Source organism: Hoplias malabaricus, chromosome Y (genome assembly GCF_029633855.1).
Source record: "Hoplias malabaricus isolate fHopMal1 chromosome Y, fHopMal1.hap1, whole genome shotgun sequence".
Classification (NCBI taxonomy): Eukaryota; Metazoa; Chordata; class Actinopteri; order Characiformes; family Erythrinidae; genus Hoplias; species Hoplias malabaricus.
The window spans coordinates 79648624-79672182 of record NC_089820.1 but is presented as its reverse complement, the minus strand read 5'-3'; the positions used below and the strand labels follow the sequence as shown (position 1 = coordinate 79672182).

The 23559-nt window shown below is 41.3% G+C and overlaps 2 protein-coding genes across 3 annotated transcripts in view; one reads left to right on the top strand and one right to left on the bottom strand.

Annotated features, from left to right (window-relative positions):
• LOC136677857 (transducin-like enhancer protein 1) overlaps positions 1-17808 on the top strand; it is a 28487-nt gene extending 10679 nt beyond the window's left edge. For both annotated transcript variants that reach the window (XM_066655531.1, XM_066655530.1), the window contains 13 exons: positions 4176-4276; positions 6633-6696; positions 7960-8004; positions 9392-9454; positions 10667-10741; positions 11334-11508; positions 11855-11871; positions 12624-12758; positions 13319-13372; positions 14846-15004; positions 15194-15337; positions 15597-15905; positions 16094-17808. In XM_066655531.1, coding sequence (XP_066511628.1) covers positions 4203-4276; positions 6633-6696; positions 7960-8004; positions 9392-9454; positions 10667-10741; positions 11334-11508; positions 11855-11871; positions 12624-12758; positions 13319-13372; positions 14846-15004; positions 15194-15337 — 1005 coding nt within the window. In that variant the 5' untranslated portion in view covers positions 4176-4202 and the 3' untranslated portion in view covers positions 15597-15905; positions 16094-17808. The remainder of the gene's footprint in view (positions 1-4175; positions 4277-6632; positions 6697-7959; positions 8005-9391; positions 9455-10666; positions 10742-11333; positions 11509-11854; positions 11872-12623; positions 12759-13318; positions 13373-14845; positions 15005-15193; positions 15338-15596; positions 15906-16093) is intronic.
• Positions 17809-19488: 1680 nt separating this feature from the next.
• The window catches only part of LOC136677858 (phospholipid phosphatase 2-like), a 36187-nt gene continuing 32116 nt past the window's right edge, over positions 19489-23559 (bottom strand). The window contains exon 6 of the mRNA XM_066655532.1: positions 19489-23475. Coding sequence (XP_066511629.1) covers positions 23326-23475 — 150 coding nt within the window. The 3' untranslated portion in view covers positions 19489-23325. The remainder of the gene's footprint in view (positions 23476-23559) is intronic.

Here is a 23559-nt window from a genome sequence, read left to right as displayed (position 1 = left end):
TCTCTCTCTCTCTCTCTCCTGCACTAAAACTGCCTGACACAGTAAAACATTGAGATAGATGGCTGTATTGCTGCAGGACGGCAGTGTGTGGAGAGGGCTGGGTGATAATGCAGTGCTTTGTCATACTGTCTGTAGCCTGTGTGTAATGACCCTCTTGTTTTCTCAGCAGCTGTATGACCACAGCACTGCCCCATTCTCCAGCGCAGCTGCTCCCTGTGCTCCTGCAGCTGCTCTACACCCTTCTCCACTATTCCTCTTTATGAGCACTATCTACATACACCGTCTCTGTGCTAAAGATCACCTGGCACTCGACAGGATGGTGTTACATCGCTTCCTATTTGCGTTGTAGGAAATGTGTATTTGCTGAAGGCAGTTCTCCATATTTGTTTACATGAGACGGTATGCTGATGCTGTGACTGTAATGCTAAGTTACTTTGACGCTGTCCAGTGTGCGCTGGGTAGTTTAAGGCATGCTTAGATGAGACGTCTACTTTAAATTCTGAACCCAAAACCTGCGTTTGGCATGTGATCCTCTTTGAACTTTCAAAGAGTTGGAGCATTGCAACCTAAAAGAGTAGCTTCACTGACTCCTGACTCATTTGAACCAGAGGTAATGCCTTTGGTTTGAGCTGGTAGTGAATTAGAGCTCTACACGTAGTCTATATCTATAATATCCACAGTAGGTCAAATCTATAAAAACAGTCGTTTTAAAATGTCAAACTTGACATTAATATGGCTTCTTCACCTAATATCTGCCTGCACTTTTAGGAATTGTTCGTAAACCAGTTTTAAACGGTGCATTTAAAATGTCAAACTTCTTACTAATCATTTAAGTTAGAATTAAAAATCCCCTAATTTTTCAAAAGCTGGTGAACAGTAAGCAAATGGTGATATCTTCAACACATAGCAATATAAAAAACATTTTTATATATATATACAGTTTTTGCTCTTGGTCACACAGCTCCAGGTTGTGGGTTCAAGTCCCACTCCGGGTGACTGTCTGTGAGGAGTGTGGTGTGTTCTCTCTGTGTCTGCATGGGTTTCCTCTGGGTGACTGTCTGTGAGGAGTGTGGTGTGTTCTCTCTGTGTCTGCGTGGGTTTCCTCCGGGTGACTGTCTGTGAGGAGTGTGGTTTGTTCTCCCTGTGTCTGCGAGGGTTTCCTCCGGGTGACTGTCTGTGAGGAGTGTGGTGTGTTCTCCCTGTGTCTGCGTGGGTTTCCTCCGGGTGACTGTCTGTGAGGAGTGTGGTGTGTTCTCCCTGTGTCTGCGTGGGTTTCCTAAGGGTGACTGTCTGTGAGGAGTGTGGTGTGTTCTCCCTGTATCTGCGTGGGTTTACTCCGGGTGACTGTCTGTGAGGAGTGTGATGTGTTCTCTCTGTATCTGCGTGGGTTTACTCCGGGTGACTGTCTGTGAGGAGTGTGGTTTGTTCTCCCTGTATCTGCGTGGGTTTACTCCGGGTGACTGTCTGTGAGGAGTGTGGTTTGTTCTCCCTGTGTCTGCGAGGGTTTCCTCCGGGTGACTGTCTGTGAGGAGTGTGGTGTGTTCTCCCTGTGTCTGCGTGGGTTTACTCCGGGTGACTGTCTGTGAGGAGTGTGATGTGTTCTCCCTGTATCTGCGTGGGTTTACTCCGGGTGACTGTCTGTGAGGAGTGTGGTGTGTTCTCCCTGTATCTGCGTGGGTTTACTCCGGGTGACTGTCTGTGAGGAGTGTGGTTTGTTCTCCCTGTGTCTGCGTGGGTTTCCTCCGGGTGACTGTCTGTGAGGAGTGTGGTGTGTTCTCCCTGTGTCTGCGTGGGTTTCCTAAGGGTGACTGTCTGTGAGGAGTGTGGTGTGTTCTCCCTGTATCTGCGTGGGTTTACTCCGGGTGACTGTCTGTGAGGAGTGTGATGTGTTCTCCCTGTATCTGCGTGGGTTTACTCCGGGTGACTGTCTGTGAGGAGTGTGGTTTGTTCTCCCTGTGTCTGCGAGGGTTTCCTCCGGGTGACTGTCTGTGAGGAGTGTGGTGTGTTCTCCCTGTGTCTGTGTGGGTTTCCTCCGGGTGACTGTCTGTGAGGAGTGTGATGTGTTCTCCCTGTATCTGCGTGGGTTTACTCCGGGTGACTGTCTGTGAGGAGTGTGGTTTGTTCTCCCTGTGTCTGCGAGGGTTTCCTCCGGGTGACTGTCTGTGAGGAGTGTGGTGTGATCTCCCTGTGTCTGCGTGGGTTTACTCCGGGTGACTGTCTGTGAGGAGTGTGGTGTGTTCTCCCTGTATCTGCGTGGGTTTCCTCCGGGTGACTGTCTGTGAGGAGTGTGGTGTGATCTCCCTGTGTCTGCGTGGGTTTACTCCGGGTGACTGTCTGTGAGGAGTGTGGTGTGTTCTCCCTGTGTCTGCGTGGGTTTCCTCCGGGTGACTGTCTGTGAGGAGTGTGGTGTGTTCTCCCTGTGTCTGCGTGGGTTTCCTCCGGGTGACTGTCTGTGAGGAGTGTGGTGTGTTCTCCCTGTGTCTGCGTGGGTTTCCTAAGGGTGACTGTCTGTGAGGAGTGTGGTGTGTTCTCCCTGTATCTGCGTGGGTTTACTCCGGGTGACTGTCTGTGAGGAGTGTGATGTGTTCTCCCTGTATCTGCGTGGGTTTACTCCGGGTGACTGTCTGTGAGGAGTGTGGTTTGTTCTCCCTGTGTCTGCGAGGGTTTCCTCCGGGTGACTGTCTGTGAGGAGTGTGGTGTGATCTCCCTGTGTCTGCGTGGGTTTACTCCGGGTGACTGTCTGTGAGGAGTGTGGTGTGTTCTCCCTGTATCTGCGTGGGTTTACTCCGGGTGACTGTCTGTGAGGAGTGTGATGTGTTCTCCCTGTATCTGCGTGGGTTTCCTCCGGGTGACTGTCTGTGAGGAGTGTGGTTTGTTCTCCCTGTGTCTGCGAGGGTTTCCTCCGGGTGACTGTCTGTGAGGAGTGTGGTGTGATCTCCCTGTGTCTGCGTGGGTTTACTCCGGGTGACTGTCTGTGAGGAGTGTGGTGTGTTCTCCCTGTATCTGCGTGGGTTTACTCCGGGTGACTGTCTGTGAGGAGTGTGATGTGTTCTCCCTGTATCTGCGTGGGTTTCCTCCGGGTGACTGTCTGTGAGGAGTGTGGTGTGTTCTCTCTGTATCTGTGTGGGTTTCCTCCAGGTGCTCCCATTTCCTCCAATGGTCCACAAACACATGTTGGCAGGTGGATTGACGACTCAAAACTGTCCATAGGTGTTTTAGTGAATTTTGTATGACCCTTGTTAAGGACTGACGCCCCCTCCAGGGTGTGTTCCCGGCTTGCACCCAGTGATTCCGCAAAGCCACGCAAAAACGTTCCCTCGTAGTGTAACATCATTATCTGTTATTATTGTAAGCTCTTTAAAAATCACCATTGTATCAGTGACAAAACGTATTGTTCGGGCACTAATGAAAACTGCCCAGTTCTCTTATGTAAACAAAGAGACTCCTGCATTGACTAACTATGCAGTAGTGACGGGGGAGAGGGACGGCCATGTATGCTTTTTTTTAATGTTGGGTCAAATATTAATTTAATTTAAAATGAACATGCTATTGAAGGCCATGATTTGGCTTGTAAGGAGTTTCATAAGATTGATGAAAACAATGCCGTGACTGTTCAGGGAGGGGTATTGTATTGTTAGCTTCATTATTTGCAGTCTGCAATGAATAGAACAGAGCTCTATTTACACTCGACTAGAATCTTGGCAAGTCCAGAGAAGTCGGAGAACATGCAGATTGTGTTTTATGCGCTGCGTTGTGACACCTAACATGTCATAAATTATAAAAATAACAGGAAAGAGACTTCTGTAGATTCTTTTTAAAACTGGGTTTTGCCCGTGCTGCCAGGGCAATATGAAGATATTTAGTTTTATGATGATATAATAAATCACAGTACGTTTTTCTGAGGAACCCATGTTGTTGGTGCATGCCTTTTTTTTTTTGGTCTGGTCCAAGAATGAACACACCCAGAGCTGATAAACACTGTCATAACCTGAAATTAACTTTTTCTCTGGATTTGGAATGCGGCTGCTTGAATCTGTGATTGCTCACAGCGGCACACTATAAAAACATTGTTATTGCTTAATAACAATCAACGTTAGTGATTTTCCATTTACTTCCCACTGTTGTATATTCAGTGTATTGAGTCATATTGCAGCTGTCCTGTTTATGTCTCTCAGGCTCCGCTGGTGCCAGGACACGCTGGCATGAAGTTCACAGTGCTGGAGACGTTGGACCATATCAAAGAGGAGTTCCAGCTGTTCCAGGCCCAGTACCATAGGTGAGCACTTGCACTCCTTACTTAAAATATCATCACTCTCTGAACATTTAAGTGGTTGTTGAAGTCTTTTGGGGGAACACATTATACTAGAAATGTCTTAAACATGCTTTGACTTGATTCTGGCACATTGGATGGATCAGGTATTAGATAGAAAGATGAAGCCCAGTCTGAATGTCTGCAGTGTGTAGCTGCTTTCTGGAGGTGAATATTTGAAATACAATAATAAATCAGTGACATTTTAACGCTTGTCATACCTTCAATCAAGTGTGTTGATGTGCTGTGTGTGGCTACTCGATTATTCCGTTAATCAATACATTTTTGGACATGTTCAGACATGATTTTCCAGACTTTTTCTGGACTTCTTTCTGCAGCAGGGGTTCCTCAACTCACTTTATTATGGTAATCTTACTACAGTAGTGCTATGTTATGACGAGAACACTTGTTATTAATCATTATTATTAATAATAAAATTCAGTAAATATTTTTAATAATTCAATATGACTAATATTCTCATCCCTGCCACTAACAAGCTAACATTGATAATGTTGGCTAACAATAGCATTTAGCTAGAAAGCTAACTTAGCTTGTGCTGTTGACTGTAGTCTGTCTGTTTAAGGTCATCTTCACTAGCAGACGTACACCGGTGCCCGCAGTCAACATTCACTCAGATGGGATCTGGGCCAAAAATAATACATCTGGATTTTTATTGATTAGTTTTTACATACTATTATTATTACTTTTATAAAACCCAGTTTTCTTCCTAATTAAGTTGTGACTAAATTCACCCATTAGCTTCCCACTAATCACACACAATGCTACTAAACTGGAATGGTGCGGGCAAGCACATGCTTGTTATAGCACAGATTGGCATCTATTAACCCTGTTAATTTTGGGTTCGGAGTAGCTAAAGAAGCAGCAACATTGGCCAACCACTAGCTTAGCTTCTAGAATAAGAGCAGGACTTCATTCCTGAGTTGCAGGGTGTACCACCTATGCTAAGCCAATAAGATTTAGTGTCTCAAATCAGACTTAATGCTGTAAGATGACTTGAATGATTGGGCTAAGCTACTTTGTAACCTGATTTGAGCTATTAACCAGTGATCCTGTTAGCGCAGTCTGTGACAGAATGCCATACAGCAGCTAAATGTTTTGATAGTAGCTAAAATCACAGGTAAAATAAAAGTAAGTAAATAAATAAATAAATGTGTGGACACTCCTTCAACATGTCTTCTGAAATGAAGGGTGTCAATAAGTATTCTGCTCCCCTTTGCTGAAGTAAAACCCTCAACTCTTTTGGAACATTTCTGTGAAGATATGTTAGCAATAAAGGCAACGTCCACAACTGAGGGGAACTATTGTTCACTTTGGTTTGTTTACGTTCAGAAGCTCCATGACTTTTAAGGTGGAATGTTATGTTTGAGGTAAAAAACAAAAGACTTTATCTAAGTGCAGAAGTTGAACTTGTTGGTTTTATTCACAGTTTAATTACCACAGAAACTCATTTGTAACTGGAGTTGTTTAGTTTTGTAGCATTTTTAGACTGTGTTTACTTTCATGCAGTTAGCACTCAAACTGCACCCAAATAAACCCAAATTTACAGTCAGTTCCAGTTTAAATAATCTGAAACAGCAAAAATAAGTCAATCTTACCCACCTGGAGCAGGAAAAGAGCAATATCTTCGGCTCTTTTCATGATTTTCGTTGTCTAAACACCTCCAGATGTGGTTTTTCTGCAGTGAGCAGAGAGAGAGAGGAAGCCTAGCATGTTTTACTCGTTCACTGACACTAGGTCAGTAGGGTTTCATAAACACATTAGATCTAGTTCCTAGCATACAGACTGACTGGAGAGATTGTAAAAGGTGAGGAACCATTTTCTGATTTTTGATTAAAATGGTAAACATCACAAAGTACCCTTGAATTAACATGATCAGGTACAAGTGTTGAATGATTAGTTTTGGACCACAAACACCATTCCAGGTACTGAATCCGCCATCATTACAAAGAAAAAATTCCACTGCTGCCTTTATAATAATGTGCCACTGCTCTATATCATCTCAATTAATTAGTTTCTTTTTGTGGATTACGCAAAAGGTAAAGTAGCAGCGTCTACTCATTTTAAGGGTTTCTACAAGCTTTTGGAGTGTGTTATTGTACATATACACAACAATAAAAGGAGTAGCATACAATACGTCACCATTTTGCCGACTACATCTGAGATCATCCACATCTTATTGTGCTATTAGCCATAACGATATGACATGTCCCTGAGCAGGTTTCTGCAAAGTAATATACTGTGACATGCAATAAAAGAGGGCAGTTCTGAGAGCAGTTTTTCTTCTGTATGTTCTCTTTCTCAGTTTGAAGCTAGAATGTGAGAAACTAGCCACTGAGAAGACAGAGATGCACAGGCATTACATCATGGTGAGTGCCCCTTTTTTTTCTACTGTGAATGACCCATAAAGGCAGTTATGAGAAGAAGTAAATAAGAAAACAGCCCTGCTCTGAACAAAGTAACCCCAGTAAAAAACACTTCTCAAGTGAAAACTCAGATATTGTGAATGTATTGAGGAGTTCTTTTTGATGTTATGATGAAGAATACTTCGATTTTTTTAAAACAAATTCCACCGTACGATCATTCTTACTTGTTTGAAGCACATCTACCAATAGAAAAAGAAAGTGTCTCTAGATGAACTGATATAAAACAAGTAAACATTATCTAGAAATATTCTTGAAATGACAAATATTGACTAGACCTAAGATGATTTAATTTGTTTATACATCATTTTGTGCAGTGATTATCTGTCCTCTACTTCCCCTAGCCCTTTCCCTCTTGAGACAGCCCATGTTTTAATGGTTGTACAATTTGTTTTATTTATAAATGATGCAGCCCTTTCTAATTCCAGATAGTGTCTTTCAATTTACAGCCACATTTCTCCTGTGGTAACACCAGGGAGTAATCATTAACTCAACCATTACGTTAGATTGCAAAACAAGGTCATTTTTCCCCGCGTCATTGATTTGCTGAATGGAGGAGGGAAGGGTAGAGGGAAGAGTAGGGGCTTATTTTCATTTGGACTGGAATCAGAACCCATTTCCACAGCGTATTAGAGGTGGGCAGTGTGACAATATTTACTGTTATTGTGACAGATTTCGTCAGGTAGAGTCCCAATAAGCTTTTGTGAGGATACTCTGGATATTATCAGACTATTGTCAGGGAAAAAACACATAGGAACTGCATGTTCCATTATGAAGAGTACGGGAATTTATGGATAATTTATTTAGTATATTTTAGAATAAACACGGAATAAAAATGAATGAATTAAAAATTAAATTCATAGTTTTAAAACCGAAGCACCTCATGGAACTTAGCTTGTAAACTCACTCACATACAAACATACTCATTTGCTGTTAGTGGCCCTTTAGTGTTGCAATTCCTATCTCTCACATACTCACTCACATTTAGGGACGGCTCCACAAGGGGGTGCTATTGTGCTTTGAATCAATGATACTTTGTGTTCTTGTTGATGAGAAATATCATTTAAGAGGCTTGTAAATTCACTCAAACACTCACATACTCCTCCTTCACAGTTAAGAACCATACCAAATTATCCATATTGGTATATTCTCTTTACTCTGTATTTATAAACCATGTGGGTTTTTGTTTCTTTTTCTTTTTTTGCACAGTATTATGAGATGTCCTATGGATTAAACATCGAGATGCAAAAACAGGTAGGTTTTCTAAAATATTAGATATTAGGTCTGTTGCGTGTAAACATTCTGTGTTATTAGTCACTGTACATAACAAAACTTGTGCATTAGGGTTCTCCTCCAAGTGTGTTGAGTTGTGCAGTGAGATTATGGTGGAAGATGCTATCGATGTTTTAGAGGAAGCTTGAGATAATTCACAATATTTGTCTTTTCTCTGTGGTGTACCATATTTGTACAGTTTTCTTGTTGTTTAATATGTAGAAAGAAATTGTATGAGGCACATTTATTACTCTTTTAAATGTGGAAAATGGATGTAGATGCCTGGATTAAATTAACGAGACATTCAACTATATTTAGCCGTAAGTTAATTTATTTAAAACATTTTTCATGTATAAAATCACTGTTCTATCTGAAGGTTATTTTAGGCTTCAGTTTTGGGCCTGAACAACGACAAAGCTGCTGAACGCTGAATAAATAAAAACATAACAAATGACTTCTTGAATATTCTAATTATTCAGGCCAACCTTAATACATGCATATAAACACACACACACACACACACACACACACACAAACATACAGAGTGGGCTAATCCAGATAAGACCCCTGGTGCTTTCCTCTTTTTCCAGGCCATCTGGATTTGAGGGTGTATGTGGGTCACAGTGGAAAAGCTGTGGAACTGCCTCTGGTGGTGTGTGTGTCTATGTTGGTGTGTGTGTTTGCTTTGTTTCAGTGTATTGTGAGTGAAGGTGTATGTGGAGGTTTGATGGAGTGTATACATCTACCCCATGACTCTGAGGCACTGATTCATGCTCTGTGTGTCACTAAATACAGTTGAATGAACTGAATGAGTATTAAAGTGTCCACTAGGGGGCTTTCCATTTGGGGTTTTATTTTCAAAAGCCTATAAAAAGACTGCTCTTCTGGCCAAATGTTTTTGGACAGCTGCCTCAGTATTGATAGGAAGTATATTCTTCATTTGGTGTCGTACCTGTGCTGATACATTTCTGTGAGTATTTGGCAGTGTTCATCCGGATGAGCATTAGTGAAGTCTAGAGGGGTTCTGATGTTGGATGGTATTTTCTGGATCTTCTAGCTGACATTTGGTATCGAATGAGGCTCCGTTTAGGCTTGTGCAGCTGTTTCAGAGCATGGAGTTTGTGCACAACAGAACATATGATTCCATAATGAGTACAGCTTAAAATAACTTAATTTGGAGAGTGTGTTTTGTGTAATTGTCATGCATGCGATTATATGCAAATCTCAGGCCTCCTCAGTCAAATGATTGGGTTTTCATCTGATAAGACAATTCTGGTAGTATTGTCATATTTACAATGTCCTCTACTGGCTGATGGGATATTCTCTGACCCGTGTGTGTGTGTGTGTGTGTGTGTGTTTCCCCCTGCAGGCGGAGATTGTAAAACGGCTCAGTGCTATATGCACTCAGATCATCCCACTCCTGTCCCAAGAGGTGAGTGAGCAAAACTATTGGTGAAAACACACACACACCGAATTACACACACGACCAATCATAGCCCAACATTAAAATGTGGTTCCTATGAACACCCCTTTCTCCCCTGCCACCCCCCCCCCCCTTTCCTTTAGGGCTATTTAGATGTTAATTATTTACAAGATCACTGGTCATCAACAGTCTGACCTCCACCCCTTTAATACATCAATATTTAATACAGCTTTTTTTTACCAGGCACACACACAGCATCTGGGGATTTTCTAGCTATTACACCCCGAAAAAAACCCCAGTCGAACCCGACCCAGAGAGAATCTGTTTGTTTGACTGAGTTGAAGTCAAGTAAACACGTGTGATGTGTCGAGACTTTGCCGCTGGGCTATATTTATATTAAAGAGCCCATATCATGGAAAACCTTATTATTTTATCAAGCCAGTATCTTACATTGTTTTTATGAAACTGGGGGTCTGCACTGATTTCTTTCAGCTGCAGTTTTATGACATTTTGGAAGCTCTTTGTGTGAAATTTGAAAAACAAAAAATTCATAGACATGCTTCAACATTAAATGGGGAAAAAAATATTCTGGACTCTGCTTCAAAGTCAGAGCCTGTGTGGAGATTTAAGATAAGAGTTATTGTTGTGCGAGAGATGATACATATTCATTTTTACTGCATCTGCTTAAGAATAAAACATAATATAGAATTTGTGCACGTCTTTTTTTCATTGTGTTTCAGTAGAATATCTGATAGTTTTCCTGGAACCTAAACAAGGACAGATATATTTGAGGTTAAAATGCACTTACAATAGAAACAGCTGCCCTTTGACTTCTATTATTAATATTTCAAATACTTTGGCTATGATAGGTCATGAGAAATGTGTCAATTATTATGCTGTGAGATCCCATTGAGCAGATGGGGACTTGGTATCTATTGAATGCTTTGAAGAGTGAATGAGTGCTCGTGGAAAAAGATTTACATTTTTTTTAAAGGTGCTCTTTCAGGGGAGTTTTCTCAGGAACAGATAATGGACTAACAGATTTATTCACATTACCTGGTGATTACTATCACAGAATCCAATTTTCTGGGTCTCACTTATTGTATTGAGTTGTTAAAGGGAGGATTTGACCTACTTGGCGCTGTGCGGTAGTCGATTATGTGCATCCTAATACATGCGTGTGTGTGTGTGTGTGTGTATATGTGTCTGCTTGTTATGCAGCATCAGCACCAGGTGGCCCAGGCTGTTGAGAGGTCCAAACATGTGAGCATGGCTGACCTGAACGCCATCATAGGGGTCAGTCACCTCCTCCTCTTCCTACACCAATCACACCACAGCAGCACTGCTCTCACCAATCACAACCATGATGCTGTATAAGCTTCCCCAAATCCTGTCAGTGTAGTGTCAGCTTGACCAATGATCCATCTGTGAAGCCACCAAACACAAGCTCTGCTCATCCATGCATTACTTGGATAAACTATACACTCTGTGTGATATTATTAGACATATTGTTGTTATCAGTATACATATGTGGATATATATATAAAATACTGTAGTGTTATCAATATGAGGTTATTTTTGAGTTTGTTACATCGTAAACTCACAAACTGCTGTTGAATGTTTTATAAACACGTGTAGATTGCGAAATGTTCTTCAGTTGGATGTTTATTGCCACTTCCAGTTGTGCAGGTCCCATTAGACGGTGGCGGTAGTCTTTCTCTTTCATTTAATTAAAAAAAACAACATGTTAAAACAGACACAGGCTCTCCACTGCCCTCTGGTGGAGAATAGAGTTCAGACATATCATGGATATTCATAAGAACCTAGGACGATAAAGAGAATCATAATTGCTTTTCACACAGTTCATGTTTTTGTCTCCACACCGCAGCAACAGCAGCTTCAGCATCTTTCCCATCATGCCCCGGGGTTCCCCATGACGCCACATCCCTCGGGGTTGTCCCTGGGGGCAGGGGGTCTAATGGCCCTCCCAGCAGCCTTCCCCTTCCCCCCACACCTGGCACCTAAAGATGATCTCACTCACCCCGAATCTGTGGATCTTAGAGGTATATTCGTGTCTTGTTTAATTTCTCTGTCCTTGTCTGTAACGTGGGAACTGTGTAATTGTTCGGTTCGGCCCTAAAAACCTACCATGCTACTGCAGGCTGAAGTGCAGCTGCTTGGGCACTGTTACCCCGACTCTGTGACTGTTACCCTCTCATTGAAATGCAGTTTCTAAAGATAATAAAGGTGTAAAGGAAAAATTCACAATGTCTTCCTCTGACTGTGACATTATGATTGTTAATAAATCAGTCATAATGTGGCAAAGATCAAACGCTTGTATGTGGTGACATATGAATGTGTGTAATCTAATTAAATAAAAGCTCAACCTCTTTTTCTTTATTATTCTAGATGGTGTGCCAAACAGGGTGAGTATCAGCTCTGGTCGTTTACCTCAGTGTCAGTGCAGATGAATGACTTCCATTAGGGACAGTTGGGATGTGTTGCTTATATAAACTCTGCATTCTGCCGTGTGAATTGCTCTGTGTAATGTAGCCCTGGTCTGTGGCCTCTTATTGATTTTGTGTTTTATATATATATATATATGTGTGTGTGTGTGTGTGTGTGCGCTTATGGAACGAGCTGGGAGTCCCCACAGGGCCATCAGTCAGTGGACTAAATGGAGGCTGCATGGCTTTAGGCTTTATTTTAGAACTATGCCACATGGATTGTTTATTAATTTATGCTCAGCTTTCCACTGACTGTTAGAGTGAAGTGGTGAAGTGTGTGTACTGTACGTCCTGAACAGGGTGCTGTGTAATTTTAGAGTTAAGGGGGAAAGGGCACTACTTCCCTTGCCTAATGATGTAAACTCGCATGATGTTGGTCACATTCAAAGAGCAGAATGTCAGTGAAGACTGTTGGACTGGGACAGAGCTAATGATTTAAACCGAAGAGGGAAGCAGATTTAATTGATTGTGTTTATAACTGTAAAAGAAAAACTACTATGACTCAGAGCTCAAAAATAAGCCTGGGGTGAAGTGCTTCTTTTCCGTTCCACCTTAAATGGTGTAAACCTATTTTCAACATGCGACTGCTTGTATGTAGTTGTGCAATGTGAAGTCCTTTTTCCTATAAATGACTGCATGAAGTGGTCAGTGTTCTGATGTGTGTTGGTCAGGGCTTTGCGGACTTGTCCGTGATGGGTCAGTCTTTGGGCCAGAGGCTTCCTCTGTCTCTGACCTGCCCTCCAGAGACTGAAACTGACAGCAAGAGGAGCAACACAGCAGAGAAAGCCAGCATTAACACACCCCGGGTAATGCTGTCTCACACAAAACCACACACACCCAGTCAACCGCACATACACTTATAAACAGTCATAATGATGATGGGGCAGTGGCATTAGACCACTGCTGCAGTTTTCCACACAAACACTACACCACATCCTGACCTCAATTATACACTTCACAGTGATTCACCAGTCTAGCAGTAAACCTTTTATACGCACTGGAAATCAGTCATTTAACCCTGAAGACTTTCAGAGTGACCACAGGGGTCATTTTGTATGAAAACTTCGGTACTGTGTCTTTTTTGTAATGACTGTGAGGTACTTCTAAGAGTGGATTGTTAGAGTTTGAACTAATCACCCTGTAGATTATGAATAAGTAAATTAATGACAGGTTTATTATGTAGTTCCCTGAATACACGTACACGGTGACTTATTAATTTTACAAAGGGTTGGTCTTCTGAAAAGTTTTGTCTGCACTGCAGAGTGTGTTTGTGTGATCAAATAAATCTCATCTGAGTTTAGCCACAGTTCACAGTAAGTACATGATGTAAGACGTGTAACTGATGATGTTTGGCTGCTCCCCACAGGAAAGTGAAGTGGACAAAAATGAGGACAGTCTGAGACGGGACAGCGCTAAAGAGGTATGGCCTGATTATTTTGTTCCCTCCTCTTCTCCACGGCCTTGGCCTACCATCAACATTGTGTCTATATTTAATGCCCCAGTCAGGCGCTACTGCAGTTAGCTGCTTTCACTGCTCACAGCTCACAACAGAATCCCAGCAGTGACCTTGCTGTCTGTTAGCATTAAAAACTCTAAAATAAAAGTCCTTTTAGAGTAACACACTTTAATACCACACACCGTTTTTAATAAACTTTTCTACTTTAACTTTTCCCAACAAAGCATACTCTAATCTTAAAGGCTAAGCACCACTTAATGGACCTCCATGAATATTTCACATTATTGTAGTCACTGACAGATATAAGTATGAATTAAAATGAAAATAGCAGATTAATTTGCTTTAAAACTGACAATTTTATTAAATTGACGGAAAAACCCGAGCTCTCTACGGAAATTCTTGAACGCGACCGTGACGTCACTGGTGGACAACAGCTGAACAACGCCGCGGTAAAACACCGTTATGACTGACTGTTATGACAGTATCTAACTAAATAACCAACATTATTCATGATGATAGCCTAGCAATAAGCTAAACTCAAATGTAGAGGTACCGTTATTCTTGTAAATGTGATCGAAGTCGAACTCGAATTCATCCGACACTATAAACCTCCGTAATGCAGCTACGTAGCCGAGTATAATCTGAGACACCGAGTTTAGCGAGTCAAGCTAACGTTAACTAACACCAACTAAAACAGACGAAGTGAGTGTCCTCACCCTGTTTACCTCCATGTTACAGAGGCTCTTGAACACCTTTCGTTGGTGTCCTTACATGCCCATATTGTTGGAAAAGCGCCAGTGAAATGAGCTACAGATAACGGAGTGAGCGGATGGTCCTTTCCAAAGTGCCCGTTTAAAGTTGACAAATTTAGTCCATTTTCTGGATATTTTGGGATCTTTGGGCCATTTGTGCGCAGATGTCCCACTGTACATTGAATGATTGCAGCCAAAAACAACACACCTTTTCCTCATTTTGCATTAAATTAAGTGCAGCTTCTAGAGTTGTTGTCCACCATCTACGTCACAGGCAAGACGCCTATTAGAGTTTCCGAACACCGTTGGGGGGGGGGGGGACCAACGGTCTTTTAAACCTTATTCCTTCAATTAGTAAGAAATAACATGTTTTCTGACTCTCAATAAACACAAGTTAGGAACTCAAATTCCACTGTATTTGTTTGTTTGACACTTTCATATCACTGGTGCTTAGCCTTTAAAAGAGTTACAGTTAAAGACTTGGAGTTATGCTCTAAAATGACTTTTTAATAAAATCTTTTTACAGTGAGTTCCATTGAAATTTAAGTTTTTTTTTTCCTTCTGTGATGTCTGTGTTTTTGTGTTTTTATTTGTACAGTGACGTTATAGAAATTAGGACATGTGTCTGCATTATTGTTTATACATTATGGTTAATATCTCTCCTCTCCTTTCATTGACCTGGTAGAAGAGCGTGTCTCCTGCAGGAGCAAGCCCCAGGTCAGCTGACGGAAACGGAGTGGATGGCTCACCGGTCCAGCGAAGGAACACTTCCAGAGAAGCCCACTCACCACCCTCTCCCTTCCCCCACCCACACACACCCAGCCACCGCAAAAGCCCCTCCCAGGTACACAGTGCACCCTGTCTGTAAACAACACACACACTACACAACACAGAAAAAATGCAGTGTGATTACGTGGAGACATGTGGAACTCCTAAAAACCACACACACCCCTCTCGTTCAGATCAACAGCATCTAAATCTTTCACGACTTTTGAATTGCTACTATTCCCTCTTTTTGTGTTTGTATTTTTAGGAGGAAAAGACTCGCTCTCCCTCTCAGTCTCCATCCCGAGACACTGCATCTCCAGGCTCTGCTCCTACTCCTCTTCCTCCTCCTGCCCCTGCTCGGCCTCTCTCCTCCCCGGCACGCGTTCCCTCTCCTCCTATTCAGCACTAGGTCAGACCCTACACATCATTTCATTTCTCAGTAAAGTTAATATCACAGGTGCCTTCCACAGGGAAGTTCTGGAAATGCCACTTCACTTATTCACATACTTGCTCACATTTAGCAGGTTATACATTCTCCACAAGGGGGCACCATTAGCTGTAACAAATCCATGAAACATCATTTTAAATCAACATGTTAGGTGTATCTATTTATCTGTCGCTCTTGTTTCCACCTCATTCTCACAAAGTGAAACTGTTTGTCCTCGCAGGACGCACTCCGCTCTGTGGAGTGAAAAGGGTGGGAGACAACGCGCCCCCTCCCCCACCCTCCCTATCCAGCAACACACTGGCTCCGTCCCAAAAAGCAGTGGGGCTCAGGCACCAAGTGCCTGCTCAGGACCTCTGTGTGTGCCCACTGACCCTCGGAGCTGCACCGTGAGCTTGACCACAGCTGCGTCCAACAAACCACAGCTCTGCCTCTGAGGCACAGCTTAACAAGCCTGTCAGCAGCCACTGTGACTGACAGCTCTCTAACCCAATCAGGCAGCTGCAGGGCTGTGGCCAAGCTGAGCGTATTGGTGAGTTGATGTGTTTCATTATCAGTAGAGTCAATAATGTTAGACACACTATAGAACAGTGTAAGTGTTTTGAGCTGCTCTGGTGATTTCTGTTAGCAACCGTTGGAAAAGAAGCAGTGGCTGGTGTGCGTTTACAAGCCTCAGCTTGTTATTATTCTAACGATTTTCCTTTCTTTTTGGTTCTACAGTGGTTAGCCATCGGAAGAAACCCCTGCTGAACCTCTTCAGACATGAAACAGAGTGAAGAGGATGTTTAGAAATGCATTGGGAACTATTTTAACGTTTTCAGAGGCTGAACTAACGGCAACAGAATCTTCCAGACAGCTGCTGGACAGGACTGGACTGTCTTTTACCAGAGAAGAAAATGGACCTATATTTGGCTGTTCTACATTACTCGGATTACCAGCATATCCTAAACGGACATACGTCAGTGGGCAGTTCAACTATAACAACTCAGTATGACTTTACTATTTTGTATTTGCATAATTTTTCTAACAACGGAGAAGATTCATACGTATTTACTCTTTCACATTGACTTTCCCTTTCATACACTCCATGCCACTGTTTACACCTTTCTGTAAAAAGCTAGAGTTATGCCCACTATCTGTACTTCACCTCCTGTAACTAGAAAACTAGTGTAAGCCAACTGTTAAAGCAGAATGTAGAGTGCTCACACTTAAGGTGTCGTCCCTATTGCAGCAAAACCTTGAAGCTCAGAAGCTCTGACTTGATTTGATTGATCGAATAATATCAGTCATTCATGCGCCCATTGATTCCAGGATTCAAGGAGTGGGTGGATGAATGGTCACTTTTTGTTAAGGGATGTTGGTATTTTCACACACTGTAATATAAAATGCAGTTTCAAGGTTTTGTTACAGCAGTAATGGTATTTTAAGCTACTGTACAACTATCTCAGAGTTCTTGGATGTGTTCGGTTGGCAGTTGCATAACTTGTAAACGCAACTGTTCAGAAATCACAGCAAACAGCCGCCCTTTAGATTTAGTCTCCACTGAAAAACCTACTGTCGCTTTCCAAAGAAAAACATGTCACGTCAAAGCCTTAAATTTCAACGGAAGTCAAATTAAAAAAGATGTTCTTCCAAATGATTTCGGAGCATTTCTATTGGTCCGTTCCTCATGAAGTTTTCACACAATGATGTAATCTGATAAAACTGGAGATACATGTTTTTCTTTGGACAGCGACAGTATTTAAGAGAAAATGACACTTAAATATTACACAGTGTTTCATTTGATTATATTACAGCTCCTCATGTTTTTTTTAAATACCTGCTTTCAGTTTCTTTTTCAAGGTTTTCCAGCGTCACAGCCAGCGTCCAGTCTCAGGAGTCGGTTGCATTTTCTGTTTCTCACGATTCTAACATTCCCGAACACTGTTAACACTTTGACAAACAGTTTCGCTTTGAGTCGTCATCTCACAATCTCTTTTTACACATGCAGCAAACAGTGGAAGATTTTCGGTGTCGGATGCGTTCTCACAGCAGGTAAATGCTCTGCGTGCTTTAGGCATGGGGCGGCACCTCTGCAGCACGTGCAGGAGATACAGCAAATTCTCTGGGATGTTAGCAGCTCTATTCACATATGAGCTTTTACTAGGGAGCTAGAGGGATAAAATCCATGTGAGTGTTTGCATTCACAGATACAGCTCCTCAGGGTAAACTATAGAAAATGTACAGGTTACGGTGGACGTGTGGAAGGGGCTATAGTGGAAGTATAGACACGGGCAGCTGTGAGGAATCTGCTTTTAAAGATGAACTTTTAGTGTGGCTTTTAGGGCTCACATTTTTAAATGTTTTGATTATACTTTTTTTTTTTTTTTTTACAGGTTTGCAGACTTTTTTTTCTTTTCCTCTTTTTAATGCAACATCTAAACTCCACAGAAATGAATAATTGATGGTCATTTAATCAGGAAATTAAATAAAGTGTGGTCTCTGATCTTTGCAAATTATTGTCCATTGGAAGCAATACGGATTTGCTGCAACATAACGACTTCTGCCACAAGGGGTCAGCACTGTCAAGCCCTACCAGATGTGTGTCACATGACACTGTTTCTCCCTGTTCAGTAAACAATAACAATAGTTATATTGCAAACGCACCTGCTTTTTCTTTCTCAGTGGTCAAACTCATGATGTGAGTCATGTCCAGTGCTTGAAGGGAACGTGCTCTGGCCATGGTTTAAGTCACAGGGCAGACGTCATTAGATTATTATGTGAGAGAAAGAAAGGCAGTATTTCAGTCACCCAGAGAAACAGCAGGGCTCCATCTTAAATCAATACAAACACCTCTGGCTCTCTGAGACTGACGCCTGATTTTTATGGGAGCGGAACCCCCGCGGGCTCTTTGTATGAAACGCTGTAGTGCTTGGTTTGGACAGGACGTCATATGTCCATCAGTCAAAGGAGGGTCCACACAATACAGTTGGCCATAAACCCATCAGGGGATTAATAACAGGAACACCGCACATTCTGGGGCTTTAAAAACACACCCACACCTACTTTATTGGAAAGGCCAAATATTGCGCACACAGACATACAGTCTGCACAGCTTACATCGCCATAAAATCAGGGAGCAGCTGCACATGAGTGTAAGGTCAGCATAATCTAGAAGGGCTGGGGCACCATCAGCGTCTGAGCCAAAACTAATCACCTATTGAGCAGATGCAGTTTCTCAGTCGTGGCTCAGCCAGGGAATCAAAATGGACGCCGTGTCGGACCAAGACCCTTTTGTGGAGCTGGGGCTGTGTACAAACACTGGAGCTTTTTTCCAGCACACAAACAAACCAGAGCGCTAACAAATGGTGTGGAAACAAATTGTGATTTTTGCAAACATCACCTTAAAGAACTATTGATGTAACATACTGGTTCAATACGGTTAACCCATTCATGCCCATAGCTGGTTTTTAAAACGTTCCATATCTACATCCTTTCAAGCAGCCACTGTAATGATAGGATTATCACTGACAACAACACACCACTAGCATTAGACGTGTGTATTAAAATGCTACACATGAAAAAGCTGGATTACAACTTTAAATGGTATTATGACAAGGTCAGCATCCTTTCGCCTTGTTTTAATTCTCACTGTCCATTCTCTACCCGCCATAAAATGTAACTAATTACTAGTTCCAGTTGTCACTGCTGCCCTTGACTATCCTGCATCCAGGGTAAAAGTTCAAGTTTATACTGTTACATCAAACAATGTGAAAGTTATTCTCTTATCTGACCATCTTTGTATTTTTAATGTAGCCAAGACCCATTCTCCAGCTGGGAGAACAAAACGACATTATTCATGTAAGTAAATATGTTTTATTCATTATACAGTAGTTACAGACAACATAAAAATACATATAACAATTATATAGGATGTGTGCAAAAGGCCAGTAATGACACAGTAGTGATGTCCCTGCTCTGCTGCAGTGGGAGGGGCAAGGTCTGTAGGCACTGGGGTCTGTCTGATTTTAGAAGCTTAGCTTTAAATCAGGGGCACAGAATAAAAGATGAAACACATTCAGTGGAGTCACTCACATCTCCCACAAATGAAAGTAACTAGTTTAAAGGCTTTTTATGTAACACACTACAGAAGTCAATTTGGAGCCTGAGCACTTGTTTTGAAGGAAGGTGACATTTCTGACTGAGGTAGCTCATTTATTTCTCGGACATGGCCAGGTTTGGTCTGTATTTCTGACAAAATGTTTAGGTTAATAGCTAAAATCCCAGCTCTGGAACCCTATTCGGACCAATGTTGCCGTGATGCAGCGCAGTCCTTTTTAAAGCACCATAAGTGGTGCTATTTCTCACATACTCACTCACATTTAGGCACCGAACCACAAGGGGGAGCTATTGTGCTTTGCATCGATGAGAATGTATTGTTCGATTAAACAAATCCTTGTTTATTAAAGTTGTATATAATATAATGCTATGTCCACATGTTCTTTCAAAGAAAACAAAGCAGTGCGCAGGTTTGAACAACACAAGTTTAGTTTACATATTTAAATCTCAATATTCAAATTTTCCAAAAGGAAAAGACAGGGTCTGGTTCACACGCTCAGCACCAGGAGAAGCACTGGCTGATGATTTGTTGTTGTTTCATTGTAATAATGCAATAATAAGTGTGTGGTTTATTTTTATAACAAAACGTGGTTTATTTTTTTAAGCTTCCTCAGCGTGGAACTGTTTCTTGCTGCAATTCCAAGAGCTCAGGACAGAGAGAGTGGAGGGTAATGTAATAGTCTCTGCATTAGAAAGCTGAGAACGAACATGATCAGGTTATTGAGGGTAAATTTACAAATTCAAAAACAAACAAAAAAATAAAATTAAAAAAAAACCTAAACGGCAAAAACAATGTAAACAAGTGGGAAAAAAATACAGATACAATGAATCTTTCACATTCGGTTTGGACAGATAATAAATGCATTTCCCCAGTCCTGATGGACCCTGCTCTATTTTAAGGCTTTGGGCTTCAGCAGCTACACCACAGTAACAGAGAGAGACTCTGTTCAGTGGAGAGAGAAAAAAAAGAAATATCGCTCATTCTGAGTAAATATAGAGTCCATTAAAAATCATGCAGCTAGCGCTGAATCTGTGAAATGCTCGGCTCATAGTTTAATGTGCACAAATGTGTGAAGTGTGTGTGTGAAGAGTGTGAAGGTGACATTAAGATGGATGTGAATATGAATTAAAACCATATCTAGTACATGTTGATGGAATATGAAGAAGATACGTAGAGATAATATAGTGTTTAATGTGATGTAGCTACACTGTGATATTTTTGTAACGTGTCGCTGACAGAACAAAACATCAGTGAAAGAATATCTAGTAAACATTAGTTGAACAATGGATTTTGGAAACATTTTTCATTCAAACCAAAATGCAAAGTCTAATTAGAGTTCCCCAATTTTTAAAACATCAGCGATAACTTCCTCTACACACTACGTAGCCAAACGTTTGTGGGGTCATTGACTGTGGTGACCCTCAGGCCCATGTTCAGGGACTCTGTCTCAAATGGGTGCACATTAAAGTAGATACATTTAGTAATTATAGATGTTTACATACTTTTGGACATAGTGCAATTCTTGTAATGCAGAATATAGCCATCTCTGTGCACAGTTAGGCTCTGTTTAAGGCACAAATAGTGGTCAAATCAGAAGAAACACACTGTCAGCTTCTTTAAAAACAGAACTTGTGGGTTTTGTTAATTTACTGAAGCTGTGGTTATTTACTGTGAAGCACATAGAACCCAGAGAGTTTGGTTTAAGGTAAACACAGATGAGTATATGATTCATGACAAAGAATAAAATACATTTGGTTGTTGTTATGAAATCATAATAATATTAGTGAAGGATGGATATATTATACTGGTAGTTACATGACAAAAAAAAATCCCTTCATGCACATCGCACAGTGTTTAGCAAAAAGCTACATTTTGTTCTTAGTCTGAAAGTGGAAATCCATTCTTTGTTCCAAATTTTTGAATAATTAAAGATGTAATCAAAGTCTCTCAGAGTGGTTTGGAGTGAAACGCTTTGTTCTAGAGAAACCTGTTCACAGTGAAGATAACAGTCGTCTCCGGCAGGTAATGGCTCCCGCAAAAAACCATGACCCAGATTCACCACAATTTTGCTAAAATCAAACTCAGAACGTACAACAAATTAAAGGGCTACATTTCTAGGATTCTTCACTGATACAAGATCAGACTGTCTTCAAGGGAGAGGAGGACTGTAATTTTTAACCACAATATAAAAGCCATTATAAAAGGAGGAATTAGCCTGTTTGAGACTTTAGCCGTTTTTAATCCTTCAGGATTGTCCATGTAAATATGTTGAGTGCTATGAGTTTTCCCACTCATTTTTAATCTAGTGAATTTCTTAACAAGTTCGGTAAGTTACAAAGCCCCAGTTTACAACAAACACACCCTGAAATAATGTGTGTACACCTCAACAATTGCACTATTCAATAATTTAGAAAAATATCTGAAATCTCCCTTCAGTTTTGAAAATCGGAACCAGCCACCCGGGCTCTGAAAACATCACCAAAACGTTCACCTATCGCTACTGCACCGAAATATTTTAATGCTACACACGCTCTTCCAGGAACATGAACCCTGCAAATTCAAGATAGCATGATGCTATCTGTAATCCTTAGCATCATTCTAATCCGCTAATGCCTTCATTAGCATTGCGTATAATCCATGTTAGCTTGATGCTAACTGTGCATTAAGCAAGACACGTTTCTATTTGCCCTTCGAGAAACAAAGCCACATTGAGAATAACTGCTCATGCTGTAGTTTTCCAACATTAACTGCCCTCTAACTTCACATTTTTTTTAAAAAACAAAAAAGCTGAAAAATGGTAGTATGCCTAAAATTATGCAATAGTTAGCTAGTGGTATTTATTCAGAAAATAAAAAAGCTATTAACACAAAATTACACAATGCAGTCCACTTCTGAAGCATTTTAAAGGATTTGTTAGAGGGCTGAGAAAAAACACTATTGGCGTATATTTCACTTTGATTGCTTCCAAATGGCGCCTCGTAAAAATAATGAAGTTGTCACCACAGGGTGTGGTAATAAATGTCTTTAAACAGGTCTTAAAAACCAACAATGATCTGTCGAATAATGATAAAATCTCAGCACAGGATTTTATCATTATTTTATCATGTTATTACCATTCCTTTAAAATTCAACCCCCCCCCCCCACTTTCATCCACATGGCTCTGAATAAGAACAGGTTAAAGGCACTGTAATTTGCATTTTGATGCAAGATGGACCTATCCATGTCCCGACGTCCATGGATTCTGACATAGCAACAGTTGCCATGTTGGTCAAGCTTCACAGAACAATAGCAAAAATCCCATAGCTAACATAGTCCAGCTTGGCAGCATTTAAAATCTCTAGCGGTGGCAGTTGTGTGGGACTCTTGCCATTTGCTGCTTGTCCAATCTGACAACAGCTGATATGAAAAGAGATGCATTGTGGGTAGAAAATAAAATGAAACATTTATTGTGAGAAATAAAATATTCTTAAATAAAGCAAAATAAAGGTTGTAAAGTTTAAGGGTTATTTTGCTTTATAAAAAGTTGGCAGTTTTTATTATATAAAAGAATCAAAGTATAAATACGTCCGACCCTCTACAAACAAAGAAATACTGCATGTGATACCACACACACATTAACACTCACACGCACACACACAGGAATGTAAGGGGGTATTTATCCTCCTGTTGAGGGGAGTCTGTAGTCAGTGCCACTCATTTTGGGGGCCGCAGGTGCTGCGATGATGCCTCTGGGACAGGAAGGTAGGGGGTGGGGGGGCGGTGAGGGTCAGCACAGAGAGGTGACGCAGCCTGTCCAGTGGTTATGATTGTTTTAGGGGTTTGGTCGCAGCCCATTAGAAGCCTGAAGGTCACTCATACTGAGCCGGGGAAGTTGTAATGATTGTTCCTACTCTGTTCTGCTATCTGGAGGCTGGGTTTGCGCTCCGTCTCTTCGTTCTCAGGGGTCTCAGCATCTTCACAGATGGGAGGTCTTTCTTTGAAGAAATCAGAAATGTATCGCACCTGTGGAGCATCACAGAAAAACTTCAAACTCAGTTTAAATATCAGACATAACACTTTACATTGCTTTCAAATTTCAATTTGTAA